Source organism: Scyliorhinus canicula, chromosome 1 (assembly GCF_902713615.1).
Source record: "Scyliorhinus canicula chromosome 1, sScyCan1.1, whole genome shotgun sequence".
NCBI lineage: Eukaryota > Metazoa > Chordata > Chondrichthyes > Carcharhiniformes > Scyliorhinidae > Scyliorhinus > Scyliorhinus canicula.
The window spans coordinates 112041182-112055585 of NC_052146.1; the positions used below are offsets into that span (position 1 = coordinate 112041182).

Consider the following 14404-nt stretch of genomic DNA (forward strand, 5'->3'; position numbering starts at 1 on the left):
GTTTTTCGGGGTATAAACTGAACCTGCGGAAGAGCGAGTTGTTTGTGATCTAGGCTAAAGGGCAGGAGAAGAGACTGAGTGAGCTGCCACTTAGGAGGGTAGAGAAGAGCTTTCGCTACCTGGGAATATAGGTGGCTCGGAAGTGAGATTCATTGCATAATCTTAATTTGACCTGGCTGGTGGAACAAATGGAAGGGGACTTTAAAAGATGGGACATGCTTCCGTTGTCACTGGTGGGGAGGGTACAGACTGTGAAAATGACGGCCCTCTCCAGATTTCTATTTGTATTTCAGTGCATTCCCATCTTCATCCCCAAGGCCTTTTTCAAGCGGGTGAATAAGCGGGATTTGTGTGGGTGAATAAGACTCCGCGAGTAAAGAGTGTTGCTGGAATGCAGTCGGGGGGAGGGTGGGCTGGCGTTGCTGAACTTTTGCAACTACTACTACTGGGTAGTAGTACTACTACTGGGCGGCCAACATTGCCATGATCAGGAAGTGAGTATTGGGGGAGGGGTCGCCGGTTGGAGGCGGCGTCATGTAAAGACACCAGTTTGGTAGCGCTGGTAACGGCACCTCTGCCGTTCTCGCTGGCTGCCCACAAGCCTGGTGGTGGTGGTGGCACTGAAGCTCTGGGGGCAGTGGAAGAGACACAAGAGGGTGGAAGGCGCATTGGTCTGGACCCCGATATGTAATAACCACAGGTTTCTACCGGGTAGGATGGATGGCGGGTTCCAGAGCTGGCAGAGGGCAGGTATCGAAAGGATGGGTGACCTGTATATCAATGGGAGCTTTCCCAGACTGCTGGCACTGGAGGACAAATTTAAACTGCCGCCGGGGAACGGCTTTAGATATTTGCAAGTGCGGGCCTTCCTGAGGAAACAGGTGGTGGCCTTCCCGCTGTTGCCGCCACAGGGATACAGGATAGAGTAGTTTCCGGTACCTGGTTGGGGGAGGTGAAGGTGTCGGATATCTACCAGGACCTGTTGGAGGCGGAGGAAACCCCGATGGAGGAACTTAAGGGCAAATGGGAGGAGGAGTTAGGAGGAGGAGTTAGGAGGAGAGTTAGAGCTGGGTCTGTGGGCGGAAGCCCTAAGTAAGGTCAATTCCTCCTCGTGTGCTCGGCTCAGTCTAATCCAGTTTAAGGTGGTCCACCGGGCACACATGATGGCGGCGAGGATGAGCATGTTTTTCGGGTTAGAAGACAGATGTACGAGGTGTGCGGGAAGCCCAGCAAACCATGTCCTTATGCTTTGCGCATGCCCGAAGCTTGGAGGGTTCTGGCAGGGGTTTCCAAGGCAATGTCCAAGGTGTTAGGTACGCGGGTGGTGCCGAGTCCAGAGGTGCCGATCTTTGGAGTGTCAGAAAATCCGGGAGTGACAGAGGCCGACGTTCTGGCCTGTGCCTCCCTGGTAGCCCGGAGACGGATCTTTTTAATGTGGAGGAACTCGAAACCCCCGAGCGTAGAGACTTGGGTCAATGACATGGCTGGGTTTCTCAGCCTCGAGTAAATAAAGTTTGCCTTAAGAGGATCAATGCTAGGGTTCTCCCAGAGGTGGCAGTCGTTTGTCGACTTTCTTGGAGAAATTGAAAATGTCGGCAGTAGCAGCATTCTGAGGAGGGGGGGGGGGGGAGAGTGTTATTTCATGTGGCTTGTGAAGAGAGAGCCGATTGGGGAAATGTCTATTTTTTCACCATGTTAATGTTCAATGTTTACTACTATTTTTTTGTTCTTGTTATAAAATTTTACAAATACTTCAATAAAAATATTTTTAAAAAATGATAGGATGGAAACTCCAGGTGTGCTCTCCTCCATATTCTCTGGGGCTGCATTCTCTGGGGCTAGATCATAAGATTCTTTTCCCCTAGTTATTGAAACTTCAATATTAGCCATGTGTGTTCTGGCCCAAAGTACCAAATTATGTTCTGTTTAAAAAAAAAAATCACAAAAGGATGGGTGAAATTAGGGCTGAAGGGACTTGATGCAGATTTGTTGTGTATTCTGCCCATGGGGGGGATGGAGTGGGGGCAGCTGATGCCAAGTGAATATCAGTAAGACAGATCTTTGGAGATTGGAGATGAGCTTAAGCTAGACCTGAGTGAGTTTCACAGAGGTTGGCATAGCATAACTGACCTGAGAAAGCCTATGTGCTAGGACTGCCTAAACCATTGTAAGTCTCAACAGAACACACATTGACCAATAAAAAATAATTAGAAAATCTTGTGTAGGAGGGAATGATGAGCCATGACCTGGAGATAGCTTCCTTTGACAAGTTCATCCTGCAGGTCAGATTATTTGTTGTTTTGTTCACAGGAGGGCAGAGGATTAGTCAGTTAACTTCCATTGATTTGCTGCATTTGTTTGGTGTCAGTGGCAGTGTTGGAAATATTAGATTTACAGCACAGGGCAACCCATTTGACAATTTGTGTCTGTATTGATGCTACCTCTTCAGTGCTTCCAGAGGTTAAATGTGAGAATTTTTAGGTGGTTCTTTTTTTTATACAAACAGGCACAGAGTGCAAAAAGCAAGGCGGTTATGCTAAATCTTTATAAATCACTGTTTAGACCTCAGCTGGTGTAATTTGTTCAGTTTTCGGTATCACGCTTCAGGAAGGTCAGCAAGCCACCTGAAACGGTGCAGAAGGGATTTTATTGGAATGCTACCAGGAATAAGGGATTTAAGTTTGCAGAGAGATGGCGGAACTTGTATTGTTCTCCTTAGTGCATAAGTTAAAGGGAGATTTGATAAAGTTATTTAAAGTCGTGAAGACGTTTGATAGAGTAGCTAGGGATTAACTGTTTGCAGTAGCAAAAAGGTCTATCACTAGAGGACACCAGATTTAAAACATGTGGCAAAAGAATTGGAGAAGAGATGAGAAGTTTTATTTATGTGGTGGGTTTTTATGATCTAGAATGGAGGATGCAGGCTTGATAGTAATGTTCAAGAAGGGAATGGATTCATACTTTAAAAGTAAACATTTGATGGGCTAAAGGAAAGAGCAGGAGGTGGGATTAATTGGATAGTTTTTTTCAAGACCCAAAACACGCATGATGGCCTGAATGGTCTTCTGTGCTATTCATTCTATGAACACTGATGACCGGCTTTGTGTGAATAATGGCCACTTGGTTGAAGTGTCACCTACGAATAATCATGTCAGTAAGAGTCGTGAAGGGATAACAAGTTGTTGAGGATATAGAAAAATCTACTTTAAAGTAATTAATGAAAGTAATGTCTGTTAATGGGTTTATTCTGAGCTAACTTGTGCAGTAAGGCTGTGTAACAGTGCCATTAGAGGATTATTGCAACCAACCCTATCCCTCTTGGTCTTTCGTGCAGTCATTCGTGCTTCCAGGCTTCAGATTTTGTGCTGCCAACACCAAGGACTGGTGTGTAAGCAAAACGTGGTTCAGGTCTGAGGTTTGGTTGTTCCAGGATTTAAGTAAACATGCACAAAGTTGGGATTTTGTGTCCTGCTTACTTTTCAGCAGACTCCTCTTAGACATGCTAGTTTGTGTTTGTTTGATCTCTTACCTCTGTTTCATCTTTTCTCAGTTACCCGGATTCTTGGAGCTCCTGGTGGAGTATTTCCGTCGATGCTTGATTGAGATATTTGGAATTCTGAAAGAGTACGAGATCGGAGACCCTGGCCAAAAGACACTACTGGATCCAGAGCAGTTTGGGAAAGTAAAACTGCAGTCAGAGCTTGAGGCGGGGGAAGATGAATACGTTATCAGTGAGGAGGAAATGGCAGCTAACATGACCGAGGATACCACAACCATCGAGAACGCAGAGGAGAATCCGAAGCACATCAGCAAATTTGATAGACTTCCTGTGAAAATAGTTAGAAAAAGTGACCAGTTTGTGGTGGATCGCTCAGATAAATTGGGCAGGGTGCAGGAGTTCGATAGTGGATTGCTACACTGGCAGATTGGGGGAGGTGACACTACAGAACATATCCAAACACACTTTGAGGGTAAGACACAGGTACCGCTGCGAAAACGAACAACCGTCCGTGCAGGATCTGCAAAAAGGCACACAGCTGAGAGCAAAAAAGGGACAGCAGAGGGAGAAACTGAGACAACAGCAACGGTTGAGGAGCCTGAGAAAAGCATAACTGCGACTGTGGATGATGTTCTGTCAGCAAGGCCCGGCTCCTTGAACAAGGAGGCTGTAAATGGTGCAGCAGAGGTGAACACGGTGAACAGCAAGTTTCCTTTCGCTATTCACCAGGCACAAAGTCATAAAAATCTTAAAATCCTTGAGGATGAGCCTTGCAGCCGGGATGAGGTACCGCTATGTATGATGGCAGACTGGCAGGATTCTTTAGCGAAGCGCTGCATCTGTATATCAAATATCGTCCGCAGCTTGTCATTTGTGCCTGGGAATGATGCAGAGATGTCAAAACACCCCGGCTTGCTGCTCATCTTGGGCAAGCTGATCCTGCAACATCACGAACATCCTGAACGGAAACAGGCACCATTAACATATGAGAAGGAGGGTGAGGAGGATGAAGGTGTGAGCTGTGATAGTGATGAGTGGTGGTGGGACTGTTTGGAAGTATTACGGGAAAACACACTTGTCACATTGGCCAACATTTCTGGGCAGCTGGACCTGTCTCTGTACCCGGAGAGTATCTGCTTGCCAATTCTGGATGGATTGTTGCACTGGGCTGTGTGTCCTGCAGCTGAAGCCCAAGATCCTTTCCCAACGCTAGGTCCCAACGCAATCCTCTCGCCCCAGAGGCTTGTCCTGGAGAGTTTATGTAAACTCAGTATCCAGGACAGTAACGTGGACCTGATCTTGGCGACACCTCCTTTTAGCCGCTTGGAGAAACTTTATGGGATATTGGTCCGGCTCATTGGGGAACGGAAAAGCCAGGTGTGCCGTGAAATGTGTGTGGTGCTTTTGGCAAACCTGGCACAAGGAGATAGCCTGACTGCCCGAGCGATCACCGTTCAGAAGGGAAGCATCAGTAACCTACTGGGTTTTTTGGAGGATAGCCTTGCTGCCACTCAGCTCCAGCAGAGTCAGCCCAGCCTCATGCACTTGCAGACTGCACCTATTGAGCCAACAAGTATGGACATGATGCGCCGGGCAGCCAAGGCCCTGCTAGCAATGGCAAAAGTAGAAGAAAACCACTCTGAGTTCACGTTGCATGAGGCGCGACTGCTAGATATCTCTGTATCGCCTCTCCTGAACTCACTGGTTACAAATGTAATTTGTGATGTACTCTTCATGATAGGCCAGTCATGACAGCCGTGGGAACCTTACCGTGTGTGTGCGTGAGTGGAGATCTTTGAATCGACTGTTTCTGTCTTTATTTATGCAAAAACCACCTCTGTTCCCAAAATCTGCCCCCACCCACTCTTAACAATGGAAGAATATTGTAGTCATTTTGATCAAGTACCAGAGGAAAAAGAAACCATGAATGTTTGCTGCCTGTGTATAAGTCTGAAATTTTTTAACCAAAGTTGCTGTCTCGTTTACAGTGAGTTTGGGAGACTGCCTCGTTCCTGGAGGGCCTTGCTTCGAGGTTTTTATGGTAAATTTTGGAAGCTAAGTGACTTGGGAAATCTTTGTGGTTCAGTGCTGTACTCTGAATTGTAACTTAACCACTGGAAGGTGGCTCATCGGAAGCTCTGTGTATGCCATGCAGGAGACAGCCTGCGCATTAGACCCTAGACGTATGTAATCTTCAACCAGCTGTAAGCAATGTTTCACATTGAGAAATGCTGGTTTGGCAGCAAACTGTAGTTTTAAAACTTTTTAGTTTACAGTAAACGTGAAAAAGGCTTTTCCCCCTTAAAGTATCATGTGTGTATCTACAACACCCTGACCTCCCCTTGATTGTATGGACTGTCCTCTTTCACTTCCTGACTGGTTTTAAACTGCAGCCTCAGCCCCTGAGCTGTGATTGTATATAGAAGTTGTACAATGCACATACCCTCAGAGTTGGTTGTTTTTTTTTCCTTCTCTCGTAGAATGAGGTTTACAATTTTCATGACATGGTCAAGCGAGAAGTGACGATAGCTTTTATTTCCATCGGCCATATCCTGCGAGGGTAATGTACAAGTTTCTGTATGTATAAAGTTGTGCTCTAGTTCAAGGAGAGCAACAGATCACGTTTTTCCTTTATAATCAAGGTGTGGAAAAAGTTTAGGTTCAGTTGAAGCTCACAAAAAATGATGAAGAAACACAACTTGAGATTTTTCAGTGCTATGAAATCTGCATATTTGTATTTCAGACAATGTAGCTAAAACTTGATGTAAATTCCTCCTTTTTCCTTTGGCTTAATGAATATCATTTATTCAGTATGAAATCTTTATACTATATGTTCCACGTGTTAAGAATAAATGTACATTAAATCTTGGTAAGAGCTGTGGAGGTTTTCGTTCATTTCCGCAGGTCTAGGGTCAAGTATTTTGGAAAGTAAATGAGTCTTGAGAGGGTACAGATGAAGACAGTCTGTGTATATGTTGAGAATTTAGATTTGATTGTTGCCTGCATCGGATAGAAAGTCTGGCATGGAAGATTAACTACTTGAACAAAGGCTGCTAATGTTCAAAGAATGTACCTCGAGTGTAGGGGAGACAACTGACAAAGGAGATCCGGTAAGTATGTAGGGTTGCAATTCTGGACTGCATGTATTCGTTTTTCGTGAGGGGCATTGAGCAGGATCCTTTGCTCGCTCACCATTATCTGGTTGACCATCATAGCCCACTCTTTTTGAGCAGATTCTAGAGAAGCACTTGAACTAAACAGAATCACTCGTCAAATCCAGAAAAGCCACTGGAGAATGTTCATAAACGCTACATGCAAGAAATGATTAGCAGCAAATCCTTTAATGGACCAGATGCCAAAGTGAACAGATGTGTCTGTGTTCAGTTGTGTACATAAGCAGAATCACACCATCAATAATACAGTATAGTAATTTGGTGGGCTTGGAATCCAGCTCTGTTGTGCTGCTTTCCACAGTCAAATAGTCTGCTGACCTTTTCTATCTAAGGTCACGTGAGGAATGGCCACCTGGAATTACAGAAATTGAACACCACCAAATATCATTAACAAATCATTACAATTGTAGGACATAAACTCTTCAGAATGATTTGACTTGGATCCTACACAGTGTTGCAACATCTTGAATTACAAGTGGATCCATTGAATATGTACATCTAATTCGTTGGGAATTATTCCACTGAAATCTTTGGTCAATAATGTGGATTGCAGTAATTTGAGAGTGTTTCTTCAATTTACTCTCTGCTCCTGAAGGTGTTAATGAAAGACTATTCGATGATATTGAATGCTTACTTTCCTCTTGCTAATATACATCCGTAAGCATTGACGGTGTCGAGCTATTTGTTAGCCAGGGTGTCAGAACTGAGTCGGATCCTGTTTGCACCTGATGTTTGTGAATGCGTTTTGATGTAAGACACCAGACAACACTTTGATTGATTACCCACCCTTTGTCTTGGGTACTTGTAGCCCCCTTACTGTAACAATGACCGAGATAGCTAATGTAGCTCAGGCTGTCCTAGCCTCCAGATTTAGCTTTTTGCAACTGAAAAGAACAAAAAAAACCACAATATGGTCTGATGAAAATGGGCACTAAAATACTAGATGACCACTGTTGCTTCTGAATTCCGCATTATTGCCTTCAGGAGAAAAGGGACGAAGAAACAAAATGTAATTATGAATTTGTTTTGGTAGTTTTAGAATCCACATTTTGCAAAACGACTCTGTATGTTTAAACTCTTCACTAGAGACTCTGCTCTTATTGGTACTATGAAGAACAGTCCGTGTTTATGCAGGATAATATCACAATGCCGGCAGAGGTGGCAAGGCACGGTTTGCTAATTTTCATGCAATGTATTTTCTCAGTTTTCCTTTTGCATCTCCCTCAACAGGATGATTTGATTTAACATAACTACATCAACCTAGGGGCGGCACGGTGGTTAGCACTGCTGCTTCACTGTGCCGAGGACCTGGGTTTGATCCCAGCCCCGGGTCACTGTCCGTGTGGAGTTTGCAGATTCTCCCCCATGTCTACGTGGGTCTCACCCCCACAACCCAAAAATGTGCAGGAAATACTCTTGACCATCAGAAGAATTTTCTTCTCATCTCCATCTTAAGTGAGAGACCCCTTATTTTTAAATGGTGGTCCCTCATTCTAGTTTCTCCCACAAGGGAAAACATCCGTTCAGCATCCACCCTGTCAATTCCCCTCAGGATCTTGTATGTTTCAATAAGAACAATTTCATTTTGTTAAACTCCAATGGATACAGGCCCAGTTTGTCCAACCTTTCCTCATAAGAAAACCACATATACGCATCCTCATCCCAGGTGTCAGTCGAGTGAACCTTCTCTGAACTACTACGGCATTTATATTGTTTCTTAAAGCTGCATCGTACTCCAGGTATGATCTTATCAACGCCCTTTGCAACTGTAGGTAGAGTGGCTTCCTTGAACATCAAGGCAGCATTTGAAATTGATTGCATTTCTCCAAAGGGGGATGTGGCAAAGTTACTTTGTCTTTCATCCTATTCAATGTCTTCATGAACAATGTTTTGAGTGCCATTGCAAACAACGGATTGGGGCTCTCTATTCCAAGCATTTCTAATGGAACAATGGTGCACTTTTCACATTGATGAAGTTCTCTACTGATCCAGTAAACTCTATCCACCATCTTAAACAGATAGCAAAAATAATGCAATGTGAAGGTTGCTCCCAAGTACATTAGCAGCTGCAGAAAGAAAGGATCTTGAATGTGTTGACTGCAAATACAAGAGATCCTTATCTCAACTGTTGGTTCTAGTGAGTGCTAACTTCAGCCTGGGCAAAATCTTTGGGATGGCACTGTTATGGACTTTCCATCTTGTTGAAATAACAGGGAAATGTCATAGAATTTGCTGAGTGGCTGGATAAATTTCATCTGGAAAGCCAGGTCTTGCCAGGTGGGGCCCTTTTTGGGAAAAGCCTTGCAGGTGCCTTTGATCAGCTTTAAAACTGAGTGAAGAGCAGGATGCAGTACTGGACAATCTTATTAGTTACAGGAATTGTTAAGCAAAGTATGTAAGGACATAAATAGGTACAAGATTAGACAATTCAGTACCATTGTGGCTGATCTCCCTCAAACACACTTTTCTGCCTGTTCCACATATCCCTTGATTTCCTGAGACAGCAGGAAACTCTCAGCCTTGAATATAATTTTTTTTATAATTTAGAGTATCCAATTATTTGTTTTTCCAATTAAGGAGCAATTTAGCGTGGCCAATCCACCTAACCTGCACATCTTTGAGTTGTGGGGGCAAAACTCACACAAACATGGGGAGAATGTGCAAACTCCACACGGACAGTGACCCAGGGCCAGGATTCAAACCCGGGTCCTCAGCGCCGCAGTCCCAGTGCTAACCACTGTGCCACCATGCTGCCCCCAAGCCTTGAATATATTTTGCGATGATGCTCCTATATCCCTTGATTCCCTGAGACAGAAAACAATTACTGATGTCAGCCTTGAATATACTCAACGATAGAGGTTCAAAAGAATCTCAACTCCCTGAGGAATGTCTGCTCAGTCCTAAATGATCGACCCCTTATAATAAGAGTGCCTACTTTCATCTCATTTTCATTTCATTGTCATTCCCCTCCCCAAAGAAAAACAGGGGAACCCTTTTATTTCTACCATGTCCAAGTTCCTTCAGACTTTTGTACATTTTGACGAGATTACCTTTCATGTTTCTGAACTCCACAGAGTATTGGGCTGAATTTACTCAGCGTCCTGCAGAACAACCCACCCATCCCAGGAACCAATCTTGTGAGCCTTCATTATACTGTCTCCAAGGCAAGTATCTCCATTCTTAGACATGGAGTCAACAGTGCACAGAGTTCCAGAAAAAAAAGTAATATAAACTGGTTTCTCTCTCCACCAATGCTGCCAGATCTGCTGAGTTATTCCAGCATTTTTGATCTTTACAGTAATCAGGTACCATCTCAGCAAAGCCCTGTACAATTATAGCATGACTGACTTCTCTTGTACTCCAATCCCCTTGCAATAAATGTTTATATGAAATTTGCCTTCCAAATTGCTTGCTGTATCTGCATGCCAACTTCGTTTTCCTTGGATGAGTACACCCATGTCTCTGAGCATTAACATATAGGAGTTTCTAACCTTTTAGAGTCCCATCTTGCTTTGTATCTTCAGAAAACTTTAATGTGTTATTCCCAGTTACTTTACCTAAGTAATTTATATAGCTTGTATATAGCTGAGGCCCCACACTTACCATGCGGCACACTAATTACAGCCTGTCCATTTAAAAGTCCTGTTTATCTTTGCTCTCTGCTCCCTCTTTGTTGACCAATGCTCCATTCATATAATATAATAATCTCTATTGTCACAAGTAGGCTTACATTAACACTGCAATGAAGTTTCTGTGAAAAGCCCCTAGTCGCCAAATTCCGGTGCCTGTTTGGGTACACGGAGGGAGAATTCAGAATGTCCAAATTAACTAACAGCACGTCTTTTGGGACATAGAACATGGAACAGTACAGCACAGAACTTGCCCTTCGGCCCTCAAGGTTGTGTCAAGTTTTGTCCAAAACCAAGATGAAGCTATCCTACTCCCTGTCATTGTGGTGTGCTCCAAGTGCCTATCCAATAACCGCTCGAAAGGTCATAAAGTGTCCGACTCCACTTTCACAGCAGGCAGTCCATTCCACACTCTAACTACTCTCTGAGTAAAGAACCTACCTCGGACATCCCTCCTATGTCTCCCACCCTGAATTTTATAGTTATGCCCCCTTGTAACCGCTACATCCTCCCGAGGAAATAGTCTCTGAACGTCCACTCTATCTATCCCCCTCATCACCTTATCAACCTCCAGTAAGTCGCCTCTCGTCCTCCTCCGCTCTAAAGAGAAAAGCCCTAGCTCACTCAACCTTTCCTCATAAGACCTACCCTCCAAACCAGGCAGCATCCTGGTAAATCTCCTTTGCATCCTTTCCAATACTCCCACATCCTTCCTATAGTCAGGTGACCAGAACTGCACACAATATTCCAAGTGTGGTCCCACCAGGGTCATATACAGTTGCAGCATAACTCCACGGCTCTTAAACTCAAGCCCCCTGTTAATAAACGCTAACACACTATAGGTCTACTTCACGGCTCTATCCACTTGAGTGGCAACCTTCAGAGATTTGTAGACATGAACCCCAAGATCTCTCTGTTCCTCCACATTCCTCAGAACTCTGCCATTGACCCTGTAATCCGCCTTCAAATTTTTCCTACCAAAATGAATCACCTCACACTTATCAGGGTTAAACTCCATCTGCCATTTTTCGGCCCAGCTCTGCATCCTATCAATGTCTCTTTGCATCTACAACAGCCCTCCACCTCATCCACTACTCCACCAATCTTGGTGTCATCAGCAAATTTACTGACCCACCCTTCAGCCCCCTCCTCCAAGTCATTGATAAAAATCACAAATAGCAGAGGACCCAGCACTGAACCCTGTGGTACACTGCAGGTAACTGGTCTCCAGTCTGAAAATGTTCCTACCACCACCACCCTCTGTCTTCTACGTGATAGCCAGTTACTTATCCAATTGGCCAAATTTTCCTTTCTCCCACACCTTCTTACTTTCTTCATGAGCCGACCATGGGGAACCTTATCAAACGCCTTACTAAAATCCATGTATACGACATCAACTGCTCTACCTTCATCTACACACTTAGTTACCTCCTCAAAGAATTCAATCAAATTTGTGAGGCAAGTTTTACCCTTCACGAATCCGTGTTGACTATCCCTGATTAAGTTGCATCTTTCCAAATGGTCATACATCCTGTCCTTCAGGACCTTTTCCATTAACTTACCAACCACCGAAGTAAGACTAACTGGCCTATAATTACCAGGGTCATTCCTATTCCCTTTCTTGAACAGAAGAACAACATTCGCCACTCTCCAGTCCTCTGGCACTATCCCCGTGGACAGTGAGGACCCAAAGATCAAAGCCAAAGGCTCTGCAATCTCATCCCTTGTCTCCAAAAGAATCCTAGGATATATCCCATCCGGCCCAGGGGACTTGTCAACCCAAAGGTTTTTCAAAATTGCTAATACATCCTTCCTCAACATCTACCTCCTCCAGCCTCCCCACCTGTATCTCACACTCATCCTCAAAAACATGGCCACTCTCCTTGGTGAACACTTTAAAAAAAAAAAAAGTATTCATTCAACGCCTCTCCTATCTCATAGATATCATAGAACATTACAGCACAGAACAGGCCCTTCGGCCCTCGATGTTTTGCCGAGCATTGTCAGAAACCAATATCAAGCTATCCCAACTCCCTGTCATTCTGGTGTGCTCCATGTGCCTATCCAATAACCGCTTGAAAGTTCCTAAAGTGTCCGACTCCACTATCACAGCAGGCAATCCATTCCACACTCTAACCACTCTCTGAGTAAAGAACCTACCTCGTATATCCCTCCTATATCTCACACCCTGAATTTTATAGTTATGCCCCCTTGTAACCGCTACATCCTCCCGAGGAAATAGTCTCTGAACGTCCACTCTATCTATCCCCCTCATCATCTTATAAACCTCTATTAAGTCGCCTCTCATCCTCCTCCGCTCCAAAGAGAAAAGCCCTAGCTCCCGCAACCTTTCCTCATAAGACCTATCCTGCAAACCAGGCAGCATCCTGGTAAATCTCCTTTGCACCTTTTCCAATGCTTCGACATCCTTCCTATAATGAGGTGACCAGAACTGCACACAATACTCCAAATGTGGTCTCACCAGGGTCATGTATAGTTGCAGCATAACCCCGCGGCTCTTAAACTCAAGCCCCCCAGTTAATAAACGCTAACACACTATAAGCCTTTTTCACGGCTCTATCCACATGAGTGGCAACCTTCAGAGATCTGTGGACATGAACCCCAAGATCTCGCTGTTCCTCCATATTCCTCAGAACCCTGCCATTGACCCTGTAATTGGCATTCAGACTTTTTCTACCAAAATGAATCACCTCGCACTTATCAGGGTTTATCTCTTCTGATTCCATGCACAAGTTCCCACTACTGTCCTTGACCGGCCCTAACCTCACCCTGGTCATTCTTTTATTTCTCATTCTTTTCCTTGATCCGACCCGCCACGGACTTCTCATGCCCCCTCCTAGTTCTCCTAAGCCCTTTTTGTTTTTAAGCTCATTCCTTGCTACCTTGTAACCCTCAAGCGACTCAACTGAACCTTGTTTTCTCATCCTTACATACACTTCCTTTATCCTCTTGGCAAGACATTCAACCTCTTTTGTGAACCATGGTTGCCTCACACGGCCATTTCCTCCCTGCCTGATAGGGACATACCTATCAAGGACATGCAGTATTTGTTCCTTGAACAAGCTCCACTTTTCATTTGTGCCTTTCCCTGACAGTTTCTGTTCCCATCTTATGCTCCCTAATTCTTGCCTAATCGCATCATAATTGTCCCTCCCCCAATTATAAACCTTGCCCTGCCGTACAGCCCTATCCCTCTCCATTGCAATAGTGAAAGACACCGAATTGTGGTCACCTATAGAGGTTCCAATCAATATTTGTAAAGTTAAAGTTACCCATGACAACAACTCTGAGTCCTCCACACCTATCCATAATCTGTTTTCCAATTTTTTCCCTCCACATCTCTACCTGTATTACTATTTGGGGGTCTACAGAAAACTCCTAACAACCTGACCGCTCCTTTCCTATTTCTAACTTCAGCCTATATTACCTTAGTAGGCAGATCCCCTTCAAACTGCCCTTCTGCAGCCGTTAAACTATCCTTGATTAATAATGCTACTCCTCCACCTCTTTTACCACCTTCCCTACTCTTACTGAAACATCTATACCCCGGAACTTCCAACAACCATTCCTGTTCCTGTTCTAACCATGTCACCGTAATGGTCACAACATCGTAGTCCCAAGTACCAATCCACGCTCGGTTCACCTACCTTACTCCGGATGCTCCTTGCATTGAAGTAGACACACTTCAACCCACCTTCATGTCTGCCGGTACACTCCTGCGACCTTGATACCCTCCTCAGTACCTCACTACTCTTAACACTGGCTTCTGGACTACAGCTCGTTTTCCCATCCCCCTGACAAATTAGTTTAAATCCCCCTGAAGAGCCGTAGCAAATTTCCCTCCCAGGATATTGGTGCCCCTGTGGTTCAGGTGCAAACCGTCCTGTCTGTAAAGGTCCCACCTTCCCTAGAATGTGCTCCCATTATCCACGTAACTGAAACCCTCCCTCCTACACCATCCCTGCAGCCACATGTTTATCTGCACTCTCTCCCTGTTCCTCAGCTAGCACGTGACACCGGCAACGTCCTGGCTCTCAGCTTCCACCCTAGCTCCCTAAATTCCTGTTTTAAATCCCCGTCCC

At 44.6% G+C, this 14404-nt stretch overlaps 1 protein-coding gene across 3 annotated transcripts in view; it reads left to right on the forward strand.

Annotated features, from left to right (window-relative positions):
- arid1ab (AT rich interactive domain 1Ab (SWI-like)) overlaps nucleotides 1–6377 on the forward strand; it is a 216245-nt gene extending 209868 nt beyond the window's left edge. For 2 of the 3 annotated variants that reach the window (XM_038797821.1, XM_038797836.1), the window contains exon 20: nucleotides 3551–6377. In XM_038797821.1, the coding sequence (XP_038653749.1) occupies nucleotides 3551–5251 (1701 nt within the window). In that variant the 3' untranslated portion in view covers nucleotides 5252–6377. The remainder of the gene's footprint in view (nucleotides 1–3550) is intronic. The other variant, XM_038797831.1, reaches the window with a different exon arrangement.
- The last annotated feature ends 8027 nt before the right edge of the window (nucleotides 6378–14404 follow it).